The following is a 21,641-nucleotide window of genomic DNA, read 5'->3' as shown; positions in this document are numbered from 1 at the left end:
GAATAAATAAATAAAATCTTAAAGAAAAAAAAGAAAGAAAAAATATACTGAACTAAATGAAAAAGAGAACATCAAAATTTATAGAATACAGCAAAAGCCTTATGTAGAAGGAAACTTATAGCCATAAATGCAAAGATACTTATATTAGAGAAAAAAGTCTAAAATCAATGACTTCAGCTTCCACCTTAAAAAGCTAAGAAGGAAGAACTCAAAGCAAAATGGAAACATAATAAAGAACAGAAATCAATTAAAAATAGACAAATAATAAATACCAATGTTTTCTTTTCAAAGATCAGTAACATTGATCAATCTCCAAATGATCATGAAAGAGAAAAAGCACAGATTACAAATATCAAGAATAAAAGAGTGGGGTTGGGGGCAGGTACCTGCGCGGCTTGGTCAGTTAAGCAACTGACTCATGTAATCTCAGTTCAGGTCTTGATCTCAGGATTGTGAGTTCAAGCCTCACGCTGGGCTGCATAGTGAGTGGGTGTGGAGACTTCTTAAAAAAAATTTAGGGGCACCTGGGTGGCTCAGGTGGTTGGGTGTCTGCCTTTAGCTCAGGTCATGATTTTGGGGTCCTGAGATCAAGCCCCACATCTGCTCCCTGCTCAGTGAGAAGTCTGCTTCTTCCTCATTCTCTGCCTCTCCCCCTACCCATGCACTCTCTTTCTCTCTAGGAAATAAAATCTTTAAAAACAAACATTTTTAATAAAATAAAAAATTATTTTTAAAAAAGTAATAAAAGAGGGAATATTACTATATAACCACTACATATAAAGAAGACAATAAGGAAATATTTGAGTAATTTTATTCCAATAATTTTTTTAGAAGATTTTATTTATTCATGAGACACACACAGAGGGAGAGGCAGAGACACAGGCAGAGGGAGAAGCAGGCTCCCTACCGGGAGCCCAATATGGGACTTGATCCTGGGATGCTGGGATCATGCCCTGAGCCAGAGGCAGACGCTCAACCACTGAGCCACCCAGGCATCCCATATTCCAATAAATTAAACAACTTAAATAAAATAGCTAAATTCCTAGAAAGAAAAAATCAACAAAACTGACCAAAAAAATAGAATATCTAAATAGCTCTGTATCTTGAATTTGTAAGACTAGATACCTTCCCTTTAAGATGAGGAACAAGGATAAATGGAAATGCTCTCATGACTTTTATTCAACATCGGATTAGAAAAAAACACTTAAAATAGTAACAACACTGTATTAGAGATTCTAGCTGTCAAAAAAAAAAAAAAAGAGATTCTAGACAGTTCAAAAAGGGAAGGATATAAAAATGATACAGATTATCTTTCTTCACAAACCCGTCATCATCTATGTAGAATATCCTAAGGAATCCATGAAAAAGCTACAGGCATTGATAAATGATTTCAGCAAGGAATTAGGGTACGATGTCAACGTACAAAATTTATATTTTATTATAAGCAACAATCAAGCAGAAATTAAAATTTTAAAACAATACTTTTTACCTTAAAAAACGCATTAAACACTCAGGGGTAAAATTTTTTTTTTAAGATTTATTTATTTATTTTAGGGAGAGACAGAGAGAGAACACAGAGGGAGGGGCAGAAAGAGAGGGAGAGAACTTCAAGCAGCCTCCCCACTGAGCACTGAGCCTGACTTGGGGCTTGATCTCAGGGTTCTGAGACCAAGACCTGAGCAGAAACCAAGAGCCAGATGCTTAATCAACTACTCCACCCAAGCACTCGTTTTGTTTTTGTTTTAAAGATTTATGTATTTATTTACTTATTTGAGAAGGAAAGAGTGTGCACATGCATGCACATGGGTGAGTAGGGGTAGAGGCAGAGACAGAGAATCTCAAGCAGACTCTGCTCAGCAGGGGCCCGATGGGGGGACAGGGAGCAGCAGCAGCTTGATCTCCTGTCTCATGAGTTTATGACCTGAGCCAAAACCAAATGTTGGATGCTAATCAACTGAGCCACCCAGGTGCCCAAGTTAAGGGTAAATTTAGCAAAATATGCGTTAAGACTTATACCCTGAAAGTTACAAATTGTTAAAGATAAAACCTAAATAAATGAGATGCCTTATGCATGCACTGGAATACTCATTAATGGTAACATCACCTCTCTACAAATTGATCAAGACTTACAACAGAATCCCAATCAAAATTTTGTGAAGCTTTTTTTTTTTTTTTTTTTTTTAAAGATTTTATTTATTCATAGAGATGCAGAGAGAGAGAGAGAGGCAGAGACACAGGCAGAGGGAGAAACAGGCTCCACGCAGGGAGCCCGACGTGGGACTCGATCCAGGGTCTCCAGATCACGCCCTGGGCTGCAGGCGGCGCTAAACCGCTGCGCCACCGGGGCTGCCCATTGTGAAGCTTTTTTGAACAAATTTACAAATCGATTCCAAAAGTTACACGGAGCTGAAAAGGATCTAGAATAACCAAAACAACTTTGAAAAAAAAGTTGAAGCATTCAGTTTTTTTTGTTTTTTTTTTTCATTCAGACATTTTGAAGTCATAATTTCAGGCTACAGTTATCAAGGTAGTGCATTACCGGCATATAGATGGACATACAGATCAGGGATTGGCAAACTTTTTCTGTAAAGGTCCTAACAATAAATATTTTAGTCTTTGTGACACTTAAAAGGTTCTGTTACATATTTTTCTTTGCCTTTTTTTTTAAATTTTTTATTTATTTATGATAGTCACAGAGAGAGAAAGAGAGAGAGAGAGGCAGAGACACAGGCAGAGGGAGAAGCAGGCTCCATGCACCGGGAGCCCGACGTGGGACTCGATCCCGGGTCTCCAGGATTGCGCCCTGGGTCAAAGGCAGGCGCCAAACCGCTGTGCCACCCAGGGACCCCAATCTTTGTCTTTTTTTTTAAACAATCTTCGAAAATATAAAAATCATTTTTAGCTCAAGAGTGGTACAAAGTAGGGCATACACAGGCTTTGGCCTGGGGCCAGTTTGCCAAATGTTTATGGACAATAGAATGCACAAATAGATCCTCACATATAAGACAATTTTCAATAAATGTATCAAGGTAATTTGATGGGGAAAGAATAATCCTTTTACCAAATAATGTTGGATTAACTGGATATCCATAAGGAAAAAAATTAACCTCAATCTTTTCTAAAGAGTATACACATAAATTAATTCAAAGTGGATCACACCCCATGACGCTTTTTACTTTTTATGTAGGCTCTACTCCTGATCCTGAGACCAAGACCTGAATTGGGATGAAGAGTCAGATGCTTAACTGACTGAGCCACCCAGGACTACTCCATATGACACCTCTAAAAGAAAAATTTCAATGATCTTGAAATAGGCATGGATTTCTTACACAGAACACAACAACCATGAACTTTAAGAGAAAAAAAATTGACAAATTCAAAATTAGAATTCTCATAACCCACTAAGATGAAAAACCACTCAGTTTAAAAATGGACCAGAAAAAAAAAAAAAAAGGACAAGATTTCAGCAGATGTTTCACAAAGGAAGATACACCAGTGGCCAAAAAGTACACGAAAAGATGCTCAACATCATTAGTCATCAGGAAAATACCTATTAAAACTACAATGAGTTACCAATACACACCCACCAGAATCTCTAAGATTAAAAAGACTGACCGTACCAAGTGTTGGCAATGATGTGGCAGGGACAGAACTCTCAGTATGCATGTAAAGCTATGTAATCACTTTGGAAAACAGTTTGGCAGTTTCTTAAAGAGTTCAACATATACCTACCATATACCTAACAACCCAAGAGAAATAAAAACATATTCACACAAAGACTTGTACAGATATTCATTATAGCTTTATTTATCATAGCCCAAAACCAGAAATGACCCCCAAATAAACAAAATTTTAGTACTCAGCAACAAAAAGGAACAAATTACTGCCATGTAGAACATGTATAAATCTCACTGATACAATGCTGAGTGAAAGATGCTGGATATCAAAAACATTATATGGTTTCATCTACATAAAATTCTAGAAAATCTATATAGTGAAAGAAAATAGATCAGTGGTTGACTGGGTGTGGGTATGGGTTAGGGAGAATAATTCCAAGCAGTGGCACATGGGTATTTTTGGAGATAATGGAAGTTATATATTTTATTGAGGTGGTGGTTACATGGGTATACAGAATTTTCAAAATTCAATTAAGTTGATTAAAAAATCACTAAGGAATGCCTGGGTACAACAGTTGGTTAAGCAACCAACTCTTGGTTTCAGCTCAGGTCATGATCTCAGGGTTAGGCCCCTATGCTCAGCACAGAATCTGCTTAAGATTCTCTCTCTCCCTCTTCCTTGCCCCTCTCCACAAAAATAAATTTTTAGGGGCTCCTGGGTGGCTCAGTAGTTGAGCATCTGCCTTTGACTTGGGTCATGATCCTATGGTCCTGGGATTGAGTCCCATATTGGGCTCCCTGCCAGGAGCCTGCTTCTCCCTCTGCCTATGTCTCTGCCTCTCTCTCTCTCTCATGAATGAATAAATAAAATCTTTAAAAATAATTTTTAATAAGTCTTTAAAAAATCACTATGAAATAGTACTATAATAATTCCTCTTTTACCTGTAAGAAAACAAAGCACCAGGGTTAAAATATCTGTGTTACCATCTTTATAGAAAAGTTATTGCCTATAACTCAAAAAGTATGGGGAAATGCTTTCAGGCTTTATATAAATGTATGATATTAGGTTTTGGTTCTCAGATAATCAGTACATTTTTTATGGACTCATTGATCCAAGAACACAGTAACAATTTCAAGAACTGAGTATCAAGAACAGCTATACAGAGAAAGAGCTCTTCTGACTTTTTTTGTGTGTGCGTGTGTGCTTCTAGAAGCTTGAGGTAATTTCACATACAGCATTTCATTTTCCTAATAATTTATATTGATTGAAAGAATTCTGAATAATTTTTGTGGTATTGTTATATTCTATTTTCATCCAAAAATATAATTTCTAGTGATGTAAAAGCTTACGACAGAATATGCAAATCAATTAAATCCAAAAATTCTGTATTTATATGTGAGGAAACAAAAATATTTTCCCTCTTCAAAAAAAAGAAAACTGAAGCACTGAGAAACTAACTTATCCAAGAGCCAAGATTCAAACCCCAAAAGTTTTATTCTAATGTCCACATTCTTAGTCACTATATCACTCTATAGTGATATAGTCTCTATAAAAGTAGAATATACCTATAATCTCTTTTCCTCCAGATAATGTATATGGCTTTATGAACATGTACTATTTTATAATTAGAAAAAATATATGTATTTATTTTTATTTTTTTTTTTATTTTTTTTTTATTTATGATAGTCACAGAGAGAGAGAGAGAGAGGCAGAGACATAGGCAGAGGGAGAAGCAGGCTCCATGCACCGGGAGCCCGACGTGGGATTCAATCCCGGGTCTCCAGGATCGCGCCCTGGGCCAAAGGCAAGCGCCAAACCACTGCGCCACCCAGGGATCCCCAGAAAAAATATATATATTTAAAAGGATAAGAGACTCTTCAGGACCTTCCTCCCAGATGACATTCAAAGCATTAATCAGAACATATTGAATCTATTTGTTAATTCTCAACAAAGTCATTCAACTGTTTTATCTTCCAGTTCATGTTCTTTATCTTACAAACACAACATTTAAAACTTCATCGAAAGTCTTGCAGAGGGACGCCTGGGTGGCTCAATGGTTGAGCGTCTGCCTTTTGCTCAGGGTGTGATCCCAGAGTCCCGGGATCGAGTCCCACATGGGGCTCCCCACAGGGACCTGCTCTCCTTCTGCCTCCATCTCTGTGTCTCTCATGAATCAATAAATAAAATCTTTAAAAAAAAAAAAAAGTCTTACAGAAAATCAGATGTATTATACCTACAGCCATTTCTTTGATCTACCTATCTAGTGGATCTCTATGAAGGACATAAATTTGTCATAAATTCATGCTAGTTCCCAGAGACCACCACTTCCTCTTTTGTGTTCACAAACCATCCTTTTAATAATCTGGGCTAGTACTTTGCCCAGACATTACATCAACTAACTTCCAGATTATCTGAAGATTATAAACAGAAATTCAGCAATCATTTAAGTAAATTCTCCTACCGACCTCAACTATAGATCATCACAGAAGGGAGACCCTAAACTCATCTATAATAGTGAAGTCCTTTTATAGAAATTCCGTATGTATTCTGCACTTCAGTTTCCACCCTCCAATATTTGCTTGGCCCTCTCTACAGTGGAAGTAATTCTTCTTGACCAAGAAGAGAAGCTAACAAATTCTACTTTCTATAATCTGTTAATGTTTCCTTCTCTACCTTCGCAAAAGACTACACCTATTCTAAACATAACTGAAAAGCCTTTTTAAAAAAATGATTACTGGCATTTTCTGTAGGTCTCAAATAACTGAGATTTCTCTGAAGCTATTCTTGTGGGTTCTGTCACTTTTCACCCTTGGTTTTGTGTCCTGGTTTTTATCTTTATTACTTCTAATTGGACAGCTACTTTTGCTGTCACAATAGTTTCTTCAGGCACTTCTTTCTTCCTCACTGGAATCATAAATGATTGCACTGCAAATTTGCATTATTTAGTATTTCCCATTTCTCTTGAGAATACATCCCAATTTCTTTAAAGACAGAAGCTATGACCTTGACATGGGCCACCTGGGTGGCTCAGTCAGGTGGGCATGTCCAACTCTTGATTTCGGGTCAGATCCTGGGTCAGATCGCCATCTCAGGGTCCTGGGGTGGAGTTCTGCATCCTGCTATTGCTCAGGGGGCACCTACTTGGGATTCTCTGTCCCTTTTCCTCTGCCCCTGCCCCCGCTTGCACACATGCACGCTCTCTCAAATAAATAAATCTTTAAAAAAAAAGGGGGGGCAGCCCCGGTGGCTCAGCGGTAGGGCAGTCCTGGTGGCTCAGCGGTTTAGCTTCACCTTCGGCCTGGGGTGTGATCCTGGAGACCCAGGATCGAGTCTCACGTCGGGCTCCCTGCATGGAGCCTGCTTCTCCCTCCACCTGTCTCTCTGCCTCTGCCTCTGCCTCTCTCTCTCTGTCTCTCTCTGTCTCTCATGAATAAATAAATAAAATATTTTTAAAAATATAAATAAAATAAAAAATAAAAAAATAAAATTAAATAAATAAAAATAAAAAGCAGCTATAACCTTGGCATAATTACCCTGACACTGCTTAAAATTTGTTTGAAACTTGATTAGAATCAGCTTTATTACTTTATAGCAATCTCCTCTTCTAAACTATATTGTCCAACTTAATCCCCTATCTCCTTATTTCTGGAGCTAACATTTCCTGGGGATGTCCTATGTGATAAGCACTACATTAAGAGACTTCCCATATATTCTAAGATTTAATCCTCACAGCCCTAATGAGGAAATACTATCATTATCAAATTTTACTAGTAAGCTGGAAAAGATTTAAGTAAACTTGACTAAGGTTGCATAGATATTAAATAATAGAGCTACCCTCTGAACTCAAATCTGAGTTAAAAAAACAAAACAAAACAAACCCCAAGTTTTTTCTACTACACCTTCTAACCATTCTCATGTAGGCTAACTTTAAAGAGAGTGGAGAGTAAGATGTTTCAGCTTAAGATAATTTATAAAACGCAAAATTTTTAAAAATCGATATATCAGAATTTGTAAATCAAATAGAATCATTTCAAATTAATTACCTTAAAAACTCAAAGTTTGGGAAGTTTTCTTACAGAACAGTTGCTACGACTTTTATCAGTCCTTTAAATATCTTCAATACTGGCAAATATTCATTATTGAGAATACATTTATTTATTTTTTTTAGTGGGCAGCAAAGCAAAGTTTATTGAGTGCTAATAAAGTTTACTGAAAGATAAGAGTACAAAGCTCCCAGAGAGGGAGGGGACTGGAGAGGGTTGCCTGAGAATAATTTCTATTTTGGAAACAGCTTGGTCATTTGGAACTAAGTCTTATAAATCAGAAACAGTGATTTAGGGTGATATAATATCTTAATATGTGAGGGCACGGCTTTGGAGTATGATAGTCATAAATTTGAGTCAGAGCTCTACCCTGATTTCTACTAATTTAAATTCGCTGAACCCTACTTCTCTCATCTGAAAAGCAAAAAAGGCAATCACTTCTTGGCTTTCCGGCTAAGGTCAAGTGAAAATGAAGAAAGTTATCATTATAACCACTGTGAAGATTAAGTGAATCTTCTATATAGTGATGATTCACTAATATAGACTTCAAGTGAATCTGGCCATATATAGAATATATATATATATAAAATACACACACATGGTAAATAACAAACATTTGCTTTCTCTTCTCTACGATCATTTTAATCATTATTTCAAACTGTGAGCCACATATGATAAATCTGTCACTTATAACACTTGTAAGAAAGAGATTTTCAGTTTATCCATTTCCCAGTTACTGATTTTTGCCCTAAATTATATGAAACAGTATTCTGACATAAGTAAAAGTCAGTGGGCAACTTACCTGTGGAAGCCATCTTTCAAAACTTCTTGCCTCAAAATAATTTCAGAACAAGTGGCCTTTTTGCCTGTAAGAACCAGAAGACTTTTTACATTCAAATAAGCACTTAATGAAAGAATATTTACATAATTAGAAAATAATTGTTTGAATAGGCCTTACTTGCCTGGAAAATCTAACCAACCTATAAACAAAACAAAGGCTTTTAAAACTTAAGCAATTTGAGCTACCTAAAAAGCTATTTCTAATACAGCATAGGCATTAAGAACATTGACTTTGGAGTTAAACTGCCTACTTTCAAATCCCAGTCTGTCACTTAAAGCTATGTGACTTTGGACAATATAGTTTATCTCTCTGCTACTTGTCATGAGAATTTAATACATGTAGAAGCATTGGGAACAGGGTTTATCACACAGTTAAGAGCTCTATATAAATGTTTGTCATTCATACTATTTTATTCAGATGATCCCAGGACACCAAAAGGAACAGAATGACTAAAGACAGGAATTTTCATATTTAATCTAGCTCACTGAAACTGTGTTTCACATACATACTGCCAACTTCTGTATCCTACCACCCACACCTGTAAAACTGAGAAGATGGAACATTTTATACCTTGTGAAGATGTTGAGAATGTCTAAAACAGAGAAACAAAAACTTGAGGCTTTTCAAAGATTCAAAGGATTCCTTTTAAACTTAGAATAACCTAAAATCTCACTGTACTGACATCATGCAGAATTCAGATATTAAAACTATCACCCAATGTCAGCATCATAAAATTAAAAATTCAGAGGTGCTGGGTGGGGCGGGGGGGGGGAACTCAGTCAATTAAACATCTGACTCTTGATAGGGTTCAGGTCACGATCTCAGGGTTGTGAGATGAGCCCCAAACAGGCTCTGCACTGGGTGTAGAGCCTGCTTAACATTTTATTTCTCAAAATAAGTAAATACACAATTCAGCTACTAATGACCATCAATTCTGCTAGGTGTCTTGCTATGGAACTTTACTCCATTTTCAAAAGCCGGAAGGAAGTACATGGAAAAAACATTAAAACAAAGAAAATCATACACTACTGTGTGATGCTAAGTCTATTAGATTTATTCCTGAAAAGCCCCTTGAAATAAAATGATATGAAAATGAAAACATTGCAATATCCAAGGGAAGGTAAAAAGTATGGAAAAATAATGTTTATTAAATGATATCCATGTGACAAATCCTCTACTTGGGGCTTTTATGTGTTTTAACTTTCATAAACTAGCAAAATAGGTAAGCAATATTACTGCCATTTGCAAACAGGAGGAAACTCTAATAAATAGTTCTAACTGGCTGTGGGCCATAACACTAACTTACTGATCAGAAGCAAGATTTACCAGAGTTTTAAAGCCTAAGATAGTTTCACTTTCCTAGCTATTTAAAAAAATCCTTATTTGCTTCAGAGAAACATATATAATCATTTCCAAAAAATAACTTTGGGTAGCGCTTGTAACAAATCCAGATGTTTCATTATGTTAAATTTTAATAGGGGTGGAGAGTAAGGATTTATATCTACCTATAGGTTAAATTAGGAAAAAAAGGTCAGATTAATAGGTTTAAATTCTATTGGGACATATACTAGAGAATAATAAATCACATTCATCTTGGGGTGGTAGAAAGACTAAGTTAGAAATAGTATAGCAAATAGATTACTTATGATTTTTAAAGCCAAAATACCATTTTCAAAATTAATTTGTTGCATCTGAATTGACCTTCGAGATTTTTCCACTTAAGGACGCCCGGGTGGCTCAGTGGTTGAGCATCTGCCTTTGGCTCAGGTCGGGATCCTGGGACGGGGTCCCACATCCAGCTCCCCCGCAGGAGCCTGTTCCTCCTCTGCCTATGTCTCTGCCTCTCTCTCTCTCTCAAGAATAAATAAAAAAAATTTTTAAAGATTTTTCCCCTTAAATAGTACTTTATGGTGGCTTGAACTGGCTCTGGAAATGGACCTCTTTCTATTCATAAAATGTCAGTTCTGGGGCAGCCCCGGGTGGCTCAGCGGTTTAGAGCCACCTTCGACCCAGGGTGTGATCCTGGGGTCCTGGGATCCAGTCCCACGTCGGGCTCCCTGCATGGGGCCTGCTTCTCCCTCCGCCTGTGTCTCTGCCTCTCTCTCTCTTATGCATAAATGAATAAAATCTTAAAAAAAAAAAAAAAATGCCGGGATCCCTGGGTGGCTCAGTGGTTTAGCACCTGCCTTTGGCCCAGGGTGTGGTCCTCGAGTCCAGGGATCAAATCCCACATCGGGCTCCCTGCATGGAGCCTGTTTCTGTCTCTGCCTCTCTCTCTGTGTCTCTCATGAATAAATAAATAAAACCTTTAAAAAAAAAAAAAATGCCAGTGCTGGAAGTCTTTCCGTAGCACCAAGTCCAGTTGTTTAAAAATTCACTTTGGCTTCATAATACTTCAAATAAATTTGGAAACCTAAAATGTTAAGACAAAAGCAGGGACTGGCTAGTCTAATATCCTCATTCTACAGATGGAGAAAGTTACCTAATCTGTATGGACTTTCCTGATTGCAACGACTACTGCGCGTCCCCGCTACTCTGCGGGCTCCACGAGGGCTGGTCCAGGGCAGCCAGCACACACTGCGACCCACCAACTCGCTTGCCCGGCCTGTGGCCATAAGAACAGTCCAGCCCAGTCCAACGTAGCACCAAAGAAGTTTGTAAAACAAAACTAGCTGTCCTCCTGCCCAGGCCGTCTCCGTGGCCTTGCGGGGCCCCCTGGGGACCAGGCTCCACGCATCCGGACACGTGACGGCCGCAGGTCTTCACGACCGCTCAGGTGGGGGGCGGCCAGTGCCACCTCTGAACCCCGAAGCCCGGCTCTCCAGGGGGCAGCAAGCACCGGGCCGGCTTGTAACCACCGCGGGCTCACCCCGCAGGCGCCCGGCCCGCGCGGAGGCCGGGAGAAGTACGGCGGAACGACGCGCCCCGGGCGCCAACCCCCGCACTCACCCCTCCCTCCCGCGTGCTCCCCGCGTACTCCCCCAGCGGGCCCTCCAGCCCCGCCCCCTCGATCCTCCAGCCCCGCCCCGGACCCTCCGGCGACGCCCCCTAGACCATTCAGCCACGCCCCCGCGGACCCTCCAGCCACGCCCCCTCGACCCTCCGCCCCCGCGGACCCTCCAGCCCCGCACGCGTCCCCCCCCCCCACACCCCGCGGACCCTCCAGCCCCGCCCCCGGACCCTCCGGGCACGCCCCCTCAAGCCTCCAGCCCCGCACGCGGACCCTCCAGCACTGTCCCCGGACCCTCCGGCCCCGCCCCCTCAAGCCTCCAGCCACGCCCATGCGGACCCTCCAGCCCCCCCCACGCGCGTCCCCCGCCTCGCGGACCCTCCAGTCACGCCCCCGGACCCTCCAGCCAAGCCCCCTGGACCCTCCAGCCCCGCCCCCGCGGACCCTCCGCCCCCGCCCCGCGCGCGTCCCCCCCCCGCGGACCCTCCAGCCCCGCCCCCGCGGACCCTCCAGCAACCCCTCCCGTCCCCTTCCTTACCGGCTCCGGCGGGGGCGGCCGGTGTGCCGGAGAGCCCCGCCGCCTCGCAGAGGAGCAGCCAGGCCACCGCCTGGACGCCCACGGCCCTGGCAGCCAGGACGCCGCAGAACGCGCTCCCCCACGGAGCACGCGGGGACGAAATGCGGCCGGAGGAGCCTGCGCGCGCCGCCCGCCGCTCCTAGAGCGCGCCGCCGCGTAGCGAGCGACCGGGACGGAAGACGGCGCCGCGCGCCTACGGCCCTGCGGTCCGCGGCTTCCCGCAGCCCGGAACTTGCGGGGTACCCGGGCTGCGGGGAGCCGGAAATCCCGCCGCGTTGGCTCGCCGCCCCGCCCCTCGGCTTCCGGCAGGGGGCGGGGCGAGGGCCGGCGCACGCGCCGTGGCGGACGCCAGCGCTGTTGCTGTGGGAACGACCGGCGGGGCGGGGACCCTGACGGTGACCCTGGGCCGCGGTGCGGGCCGCGACCTCCGACGCCGTTCCGCGAGCTGGCCCGGCAGTTTCCCGCCGCCGCCGCCTCCAGGTACTTGGGGTTCGGCCCTTCGGCGCGGGAATTCGCCTTGCAGTCACGTCGCCGGGGCTACGGCTGCGGCCTCCCCCTGCAGCGCCAGCCTCCGCCGGCCCCAAAGGGGAAGTCAGTGCTGCTCCGTGCGCTGCGCTCGGGTGGGAGCAGCCCCTTCGCGGCGGCCTAAGAGCCTCGCGTGCAGAAGATGCACGTTCTGTATCTTCTCTAAAGGGCAAGGTCAGTCTTGCACCAGCGGGGTCGTACGTTGGCAAAAGGATCGTCCTTCTGCTGGCAGAAATCTGTACACTTTTCGGTGCTGTGGGTGATGTTTAGCAGAATCATGGGGTCACCGACGCCCAGGGAGTTGGGGAAAGGGGTCCTCCGTCTTCATGAGTTAAACTGAATGTGTAAGTGGACCTAGATGCAGATTGGAGCTAGGACAGGTGTCTGCAAGAGGAAAGATGTCGGATAAAAAAAATTTTTTTTAATAATAATTAACTAAATTTTAAAAAAGAGGAAAGATGGCGGATAAAAAATGTTTAATAAATAATAAATTAATTGATTTGATTTGATTTAAAAAAAGAGGAAAGATGGCGGATAAAAATTAGGTAATAATAAATAAATAATAAAGAGGAAAGATGTTGGAATGTGCAATGGAAAACTGAAAATAGCAGTACAAACGTGGCTTTAAGAAATACGGAGATAAATTTTGGGAGAAATACTTAAAAGAACTGAAACTGGTTGCCTCTTAAAAGAGGAAGGGCTGGGGACAAGTTTTTTTTTTTTGTTACAATTCTCAGAGTTAGTTTACATTTTAAATGATATAAACATTAATACAAATAAAAGTTAAATTTAAAAAAAAAAGACTCTGTAGCCAAAAAGACGACATTGTTATCACTTGCATACATCGAGCCATTTGCTCGAGTCTGTGGAATTTATATTCAGTGGGATCTCCTAGAAAGCTTACTAACAGACCAGATTTTAATGATGTGGGAGTAGTATTTGTGAAGAAGAAGGAAGAGGAGGAAGAAGAGGAGGAGGATCAATTGCATCAGATCAGAGCACAGTAATTTGAAAAAGTAGTTCTTTATAATTAATTTATTTTTTAAAGATTTTATTTATTGAGAGACACAGAGAGAGAGACAGAGACACAGGCAGAGGGAGAAGCAGGCTCCATGCGGGGGAGCTGGCTGGGGGACTCGATTCCGGGACCCCAAGATCATGACCTGAGTCAAAGGCAGATGCTCAATCACTGAGCCACCCAGATGCCCCTATAATTAATTTCTTAATAATAAAAATTCTGACATCCAACAATAAGGAGCGAATAGTATATCCATAGGACAAAACACTTGACAGTCATAGAAATGTGCATTTTAGTAAAGCATCTAAGGACAAAATCATGTAAGTTGTTAAATTTACAAGGCAATAGATAGATTTATAATATAAAAAGTAGTATACTAAAAAAAACTATATGTGTAGAAAAAAACAATCAAGGATCATTTTATATTTGTTTCCTCCTCCTCCTCCCTGACCCTGTCCCAGTTTTCTCCAATGTACCATGTGCCTTTGGTAATTCTCTAGCAGAATCAAGTTTGTGAAGATATCATCACCCTGTGCTGCTTTACCTCTAGGTTCCTTGACATTTGCAGGTTTTCCTGAAGATATCATAGTCCCATCTAAAGCAGTCCCTATAATTAAGTGTATTTTGGCATTGGGGACCAGGAAGAGGGAATAGAAAGTATTAACTACAAAATAACTGTGTTTCTTGTAACTGAAGAGACATTGTGAGACAAATTAAGTTGAAATAAAATCCATGTCAACCTTATTATTGCCTTGTATATGTAGAGGTTCAATCTGTAATGGGTTTGCATTTTTTTTTTTAATCAGACCTATAAACACCTAAAGGTTATACATGGGCTGTGTCTTATATTAGTACATTAAATTATTTTAAAAGGTTGTATTTATTTATTTACTTACTTACTTACTTGAGAGAGCCAGAGCAGTCTTGTGTGAGTGAGGGGAGGGCCGGATGGAGAGGGTCAGAAGCAGACTCCGGCTGAGTACAGGCTTGAACCTAAGCTCATGACCTGAGCTGAAACCAAGAGCTGGCTGCTCAACTGGCTGAGCCACCCAGGCGCCCCAGGACATTAAAATTAAACAAGTATGTATGGTATTTTTCTGGGATATTCTGGTGAACAGTGGATGCGTTCCCTGCCCACATGTGGCATGTAGAATAGAAGGAAAGATAAATCATTTAATAAGTAATCATAAAAAACTTGATGAGTAGGGACGTCTGGATGGCTTGGCGGTTGAGCGTCTGCCTTCAACTCAGGGCATTGATCCTGGGGTCCTGGGATCGAGTCCCACATCGGGCTCCCTGCACAGAGCCTGCTTCTCCCTCTGCCTGTGTCTCTGCCTCTCTCCCTCTCTCTCTCTCTCTCTCTCTCTCTCTCTCATGAATAAATAAATAAAATCTTTTTTAAAAATTGATGAATAAAATGATTAGGAAAGTACAGAGAATCAGACCTGGTCTGATAAACTTCTAAAGACATAATATTTAAGGTTAAATAATCTTAGTATCTTGCCATAGAGGATGCTTGTACGTACTCATTTAATTGGTAAATAAAAAAGATCCTATAAGTTGATTCTTAGGCTGACTCAGAGGCACATGTACAATCTTTGGTTAAGAGGGCAGTACATGGAGAGGTCCAGACTGAACTACATTTCCAGGCTCATGTGTGGACAAAGCTACATGCCTCACTGAACCAGGGATCCAACAGACTGAGGATAACCCAGGGCCAAACTGAACTTTCAGGTAGCTCTCAAATATTGAAATTTGATACGCTGAGCATGCATCTCTAGAACTGGATGGACTAGAGCCAGATCTGCTGGGGAGGAGGGGTACTGGGGATCGTGATTTATCCAACACTTAAATTTTTTTCCCCTTTAGCAGGAAGTCATTATGTGACTAACACATTTTCATCAGATTTCCTCTGATTTACCCTGAAGTGTATGTGAGAATGATTTGCACTGCCAAGAAATGTGGAATTAGGTTCCAGCCTCCAGCTATTATCTTAATCTATGAGAATGAAATGAAGGAGAAAAGTCGCCAACGCATCATGCCAGTCCGAAACTTTTCAAAGTTTTCAGGTACCTCATGTTTTATCTTGCCTCCTATCTTAAATATTCTCTAAATCGCTTAGTACGAATGATTTGTCTCATAATGGAGTAACTTGGCCTTCAGAGTTGTACAGGCCTAGGTTCAAATCATGACCATCAGGGTAAATATGTGAGTTCCAGCTAAATTACTTATTGTCAGTGAGCTTCACTGTAAATGGGAATTGATAATACCACCCTTTCGGAATTGTGATGAGTTAAATGAGATAGCATTATTTAATAATATTGACTCCCTTTTCTCTCTCCAAATGTGTTTTTTATTTGTAGTCTTGATATTTTCTTAGTACCAGTACAAATATCTAAAACTGTAGTACTATCTTTTCATCTCAGATATTTTCTTGAGTTACAAGTGTTTAACATCTCCTCAAAGTGATACTAAGTCAAGGAAATAAAAAATGCATCCCTCCTACCCCCACACACTCAAAGCTCGATATAAAGGAATAATTACAGTTCTGCAAAATAATTCATTCTAAAAAAGTCACTTAGCTGCTTGGCTCTAACAGCAGATAATGCTTTCAGTAGTTTGTGGTGTATGTGTTGCGTGTAGTATATGGTTTTGTTTTCCCTCCTAGATTGCAGCAGAGCTGCTGAACAATTGAAGAATAATCCACGACACAAGAATTACCTGGAACAAGTGCCCCTGAGGCAGCTAGAGAAGTTATTCAGTTTTTTACGAGGTTACTTATGGGGGCAAAGTTTGGCAGAAACAATGGAACAATTTCAACGGGAAACAACGATTGATCCTGAGGAAGACCTGAACAAACTAGATGATAAGGAACTTGCTAAAAGAAAGAGCATAATGGATGAACTTTTTGAGAAAAATCAGAAGAAGAAGGATGATCCGAATTTCGTTTATGACATCGAAGTTGAGTTCCCACAGGATGAACAACTGCAGTCTTGTGGCTGGGACACAGAGTCAGCTGACGAGTTCTGATATCAAGAACTCAAAGAATTTATTGGGCTAGCAGAAAATCCATGTTTATACAAAAAAAAATGTATCAACATGGTTCTAGAAAAATCTGTAAAGAACACTAAATGTACATGTTGGGTCAAGTTTGGATTGACCATGTTACTTTACAAAACCAGGACATGTAGAGTATCTACTATGTAGATGCATGAGGAATATATGAAACCTAGACTATAGGAACCTTTAAGGAGCTTACAATCTAATTGGAAGATAACTCAAAAACTTGTGAAAAACTAATTTAACAGAATTAGGCAGCAAAAAGATTAGAGCCAAATGCTTGATAAAAGTTAAAGAGGGTCAGAACCTAGATTACCCTAGATAGGGTAGAACAGTTAGGGAAGACTTTGTCCTATAGTAGAGAGAGGGGGGACTTTGCCTGGCCCTTGTAATGGTAGTGTTTGGTTAGAAGTTTCTATAGAATTCCAGATGAGAGAAACTGGGAGAAAAAAAGGGGCGGGGAAATGCGGTGGGGAGGGAGGATAGTGGTAAACAGATAGGGATTAGAACATTTTATTTGAGGAACAGTAAGCAAATTATACTTTGGTGAGATTGGAGGGCATATATGGTTACCAGGCGGTTATCCTCTAGGCTTTATGTCTGTATGTGTATTTAACTCTGTTTTCCGTGTTCTTAACTTTGGAGGAGAAGAGTAGCCCTACAGAATGCCCTGCAGCTGCAAGGGGATGTCATTTGATAGACAGCAGGGGAATTCTGCTGCTCCAGGATCAGGAAGCCTGTACTAAAAGGCATGCTAAAACCCTGAAAGCTCTTCCCATAAATAAAGAGGTTTGTTGGTAAAAAGGGAAATCTAGTCATGATGAATGAATAATAGGCATTTGCCAGCTTAGGCCTATTCGTGAGTTTCGATCCACAAAGAGAAGATCTTTGTTGAACCAGGTTATATGCATACAGATACATCTTTCTTCTTATTACAGTATTATGTAATTGGCAGATATTCTTTGTTTTCTGGGAGGAGATTAATACTCATTACAGAAACCTGTAAAAACTGTTCACTATTTCTACCTATCCATCCCTTCTCTCTTTACCATTAAAAGCCCCGTTAAAGGGATCATTCTTTTTTTTCTTTTTTTCTTTTTTTTTTTTATTTATTGATTCATGAGAGACAGAGAGGGAGAGGCAGAGACACAGGCAGAGGGAGAAGCAGGCTCCCTGCACGGAGCCCAAAGTAGGACTCAATCCCGGGTCTCCAGGATCAGGCCCTGGGCTGAAGGCAGGCGCTAAACCAGTGAGCCCCCCGGGCTGCCCTAAAGGGATCATTCTTAACAGTGGTATCCACAGGGGCTTAAGTTGGTCATGTGCCATATGTATATTTGCCAAAGGTAGCAAAAACATTTTTAGAATCAGAGATTCTTCTGTATGTACATAGTTTTCCATTGTATAGATGTTGATGATATATTTTAAAAGTTGACCTTAGGTTGTATTTCCTTTCACTATTACAAAAAATGCTGCATATGCTTGCAAAAAATGCAGCATATTTATGCTGCATAAATAACCATTCTCTATTTTGTGCATTTGTAAAACGGTAAGTAATGCCTAGAGGGGAATTGCTGGGTATGTCTAGTCTAAATTTTGATATTGCTAAGTTGTTCTTCAAAAAGGTTCATTCATAGGGATCCCTGGGTGGCACAGCGGTTTAGCGCCTGCCTTTAGCCCAGGGCATGATCCTGGAGACCCAGGATCGAATCCCACGTCGGGCTCCCAGTGCATGGGGCCTGCTTCTCCCTCTGCCTATGTCTCTGCCTCTCTCTCTCTCTCTCTGTGTGACTATCATAAATAAATAAAAATTAAAAAAAAAAAAAAGGTTCATTCATTCATTCATTCAGTGTATGTACTTAAAGAATACCTGTTACATGCTGAGCCTGTGCTGTTCTGGAGTCTGGGTATGCAGCAGTACACACAACAAAGTACTTGTCTTTACAATGTTACAGTCTAGTGGGAGAGGAGAGACAATAAACATAAATGCATAGAATAATGTCACATGATAAGTGCTTGGAATTCAAAGCATGGTAAAAAGAGAATGATGGAGGGGTTGGGAGCCACTTTTTTTGATAGTAATCAGAGAATGCCTCACTGTTAGAGGTGACACTTGAGTAAAAATCTGAAGGAGGTGAGGAAAAGTTGATGTGCATTTCATGAATAGTAGAGAAAGGTAGGTGCATAGGCCCCCAGGGCTGAAGTGTGTTGGTTTACTTGAGGAAGAACAAGGACACAAATGTGGCTAATATAGACTGAGCAAGAGAAAAATGGTAAGGAGATGACACTGGAGTGTATTTTACCAACCTTCTATGAAGGTTGTACCACTTAAACTATCAGCAATACAGGAAGGTACTTGTTTTCCCCACATGCTCATCAACAGTACTATCAAACTTGTTGATCTTTGCCAATTTTATAATTTAAAAAAGGTATCTCATAGTTTTATTTTGCATTTCTTTTATTATGAGTGAGATTCAGCATTTTCATACACTAAAGACAATTTTTTAAATATATCTACATCATTTGCTCATTTTTCTGTTTGTTACTGGTCTTCTCACTGATTTGTAAAAAGTTCTTTATTAAGGAAAATAGCTCTTGATCTGTGATATGAGTTGTAGATATTTCCACCTTTGTCATTTGTGTTTTGACTTTTCCAGGCAGATTTTTTTTAAGTCAAATTGATCAATATTTTCCTCTGTGCTTCTGCATTTTTTTCATGTTTAGAGAGGCATTCCTCCAGTATTTTATTTTTTAATCCCATGATTTTTTCCACTCAGGAATTTATTTTGGTATAAGATACAGGATATGAATCCCAACTTTCCTTTTTCCCAGATGCCCATCCACCTGTCCTAACACTTGTATATACTGAATTACCTATCTTCTCTCCAGTGATTTGAAGTGCACGCTTTATCATATACAAGTTCCCATATGTATCAAAATAGTTCTCTTTTATGTTAATGTCATCTGTACCACACTTTCCCAATTTATGTTTCTTAATGTTTATTGAGCACATCTTGTGTTCACTAAATTAAATTTGTATCTACAATAAGTAAGATATAAAATGAGCCATAACTTGTGCATTTGGGATATTAACATAGTTTAGCCAAAACAAGAAAACGAGCCTATATGAGCTAGAGGTACCGACTAACTAAAGCAGGAGGGAAAGATCATGTGAGCTGAGCAGGTGTGGATATTTTTTTTATTATATATTTTATCCAAAGCTAATGTTGCTGAGCTTTTTAAAAATTTTTCCAGTATAAAATGAATACATAGTCAATACCCATTATTTTAAAATTTTAGACAAATACCAGAGTGTAAAAGCAAAATGGGAAAATTCTCTCCTCAACTTCACTGAATTCAACTCTGCAGAGAATTTGGCTTCCCTCGAGGGCTCTGGATCCCATCTTCTCCTGTGACCTTGCTTCACCAATATTCTCTCTCTCCCTCTCTCTGCCTCTTTCTCATTTTCAGCTTCATTCCCTTCTGGCTCATTCTCTACAGTCTGTAAACATGCAGAAGACCTTGCCGTATTGGGACGCCTTGGTGGCTTAGTTACAAATCTGCCTTCAGCTCAGGTCATGCTCTTAGGGTCCTGGGATGGAGCCCCATGTCAGGCTCCCCACTCAGCAGGGAGTCCGCTCCATCCCCCTCTGCCTGATGCTCCCCCTGCTTGTGTTCTCTTTCCCACCCCCATCATATAAATAAATTTAAAAATCTTAATTAAAAAAAAAAAAGACCTGCCATATTAAAGCAAGAAAACATGGCCTTGTTTTCTTTACCTAATACCATATCTAAACAAATTATAGCTCATCTAGTTGTTAGATTAAATCTAACCCTTCCCCCACTCCTGGCCCCTTTAGCAGATCCGGCTGCAGTCTGATTCAAGAGTAGACTTGGGCGGGGGAGGGGCTCAGCGGTTTAGCACTGCCTTCAGCCCAGGGCCTGATCCTAGAAACCCGGGATTGAGTCCCACGTCGGGTTCCCTGCATGGAGCTTGCTTCTCCCTCTGCCTGTGTCTCTGCCTCTCTCTCTCATGAATAAATAAAATCTTAAAAAAAAAAAAAAGAGTAGACTAGACGAAACTAGATGGGCTCTGCCTGTGAAACTCCTACTTTGAGAGCTGCCCTGAAAGTTCAGTTTGGTCCTGGGTTATTATCAGTGTGTTGGACCCCTAAGAATCTCCAGTTCGTTGAGAGGGGTGGGTTTGTTCATGTGTAAACTGAATTCAGTCTGGACCTCTTAGCATACTCAATGAACTTTTGTCTTCACCAAAGATCGTATAAAAATGTCTGGGTTAAAAAAAAAAAAAATGTCTGGGTTAACACAAGAATTGAGATAATGGGTCTTTTCTTAAAAAAAAAAAAAAAAGGTATTTTCTATTTACCAATTCAGGTCTCCCTTGACTGATATAACAAAATGCCATTAACTGGGTAACAACAGAAATTTAGTTCTCATAGTTCTCATGACTGGAAGTCTGAGATGGGGATGCCAGCTTGGCCAATTTCTAGTAAGAACCTCTTCCATGTTGCAAGCTACCCACTTGCAGAGCATAGTAAGCCAGCTCTTTTGTGACTCATTTAAAGGGCACTAATCCCATTCACGAGAGCTCCACCCTTCTGACTCCATCTAATTCTAATTACCTCCCGAAGGACCTACCTTATTAATATCATCACTTAGGGCTTCAACATGAATTTTGGGAGGACATAAACATTCAGTGCTTAACACTAGGTCTAGGCAAAGAGGTCTTAGAATTGACACCAAAAGCTTGATTTATAAAAGAAAAAAGTTATATATATTCATCAAAATTTTAGAATTTTGTACTCTAAAGACAAAGTTGAGAACATAAAACAAAATATTCGTGGATCATATATCTGAAAAAGCACTTGTATCCAGCATATGAAGAGAACTCTTACAATTCAGGGTACCTGGCTGGCTCAGTGAGTGGAACATTCAACTCTTGATCTCGGGGTTGTGAGTTCAAGCCCCACATTAGGTATAGAGATTACTTAAAA

General features: G+C 40.8%; 2 protein-coding genes across 9 annotated transcripts in view; one reads left to right on the top strand and one right to left on the bottom strand.

The window, feature by feature from the left end:
- The window catches only part of PIGX (phosphatidylinositol glycan anchor biosynthesis class X), a 37,460-nt gene extending 23,301 nt beyond the window's left edge, over positions 1-14,159 (bottom strand). The window contains exons 1-4 of the mRNA XM_072748568.1: positions 14,117-14,159; positions 12,227-12,807; positions 11,991-12,168; positions 8,464-8,527 (exon numbers count right to left, since the gene is read on the bottom strand). Of these exons, the coding sequence (XP_072604669.1) occupies positions 8,464-8,527; positions 11,991-12,168; positions 12,227-12,807; positions 14,117-14,159 (866 nt within the window). The remainder of the gene's footprint in view (positions 1-8,463; positions 8,528-11,990; positions 12,169-12,226; positions 12,808-14,116) is intronic.
- The window catches only part of CEP19 (centrosomal protein 19), a 47,229-nt gene extending 29,525 nt beyond the window's left edge, over positions 1-17,704 (top strand). Inside the window, exons 1-3 of one of the 8 annotated variants that reach the window (XM_025990277.2) lie at positions 12,333-12,728; positions 15,501-15,641; positions 16,241-17,078. In XM_025990277.2, coding sequence (XP_025846062.1) covers positions 15,512-15,641; positions 16,241-16,602 — 492 coding nt within the window. In that variant the 5' untranslated portion in view covers positions 12,333-12,728; positions 15,501-15,511 and the 3' untranslated portion in view covers positions 16,603-17,078. Of the gene's footprint in view, positions 1-12,332; positions 12,729-15,228; positions 15,307-15,441; positions 15,642-16,240 lie in introns of those variants that run through there. The other 7 variants (XM_025990276.2, XM_025990275.2, XM_072725975.1 and 4 more) reach the window with 7 other exon arrangements.
- The last annotated feature ends 3,937 nt before the right edge of the window (positions 17,705-21,641 follow it).

Source organism: Vulpes vulpes, chromosome 1, assembly GCF_048418805.1.
Source record: "Vulpes vulpes isolate BD-2025 chromosome 1, VulVul3, whole genome shotgun sequence".
Taxonomy (NCBI): domain Eukaryota; kingdom Metazoa; phylum Chordata; class Mammalia; order Carnivora; family Canidae; genus Vulpes; species Vulpes vulpes.
Note: the sequence above shows the minus strand (reverse complement) of the source record. Positions and strands in the feature narration are given on the sequence as shown.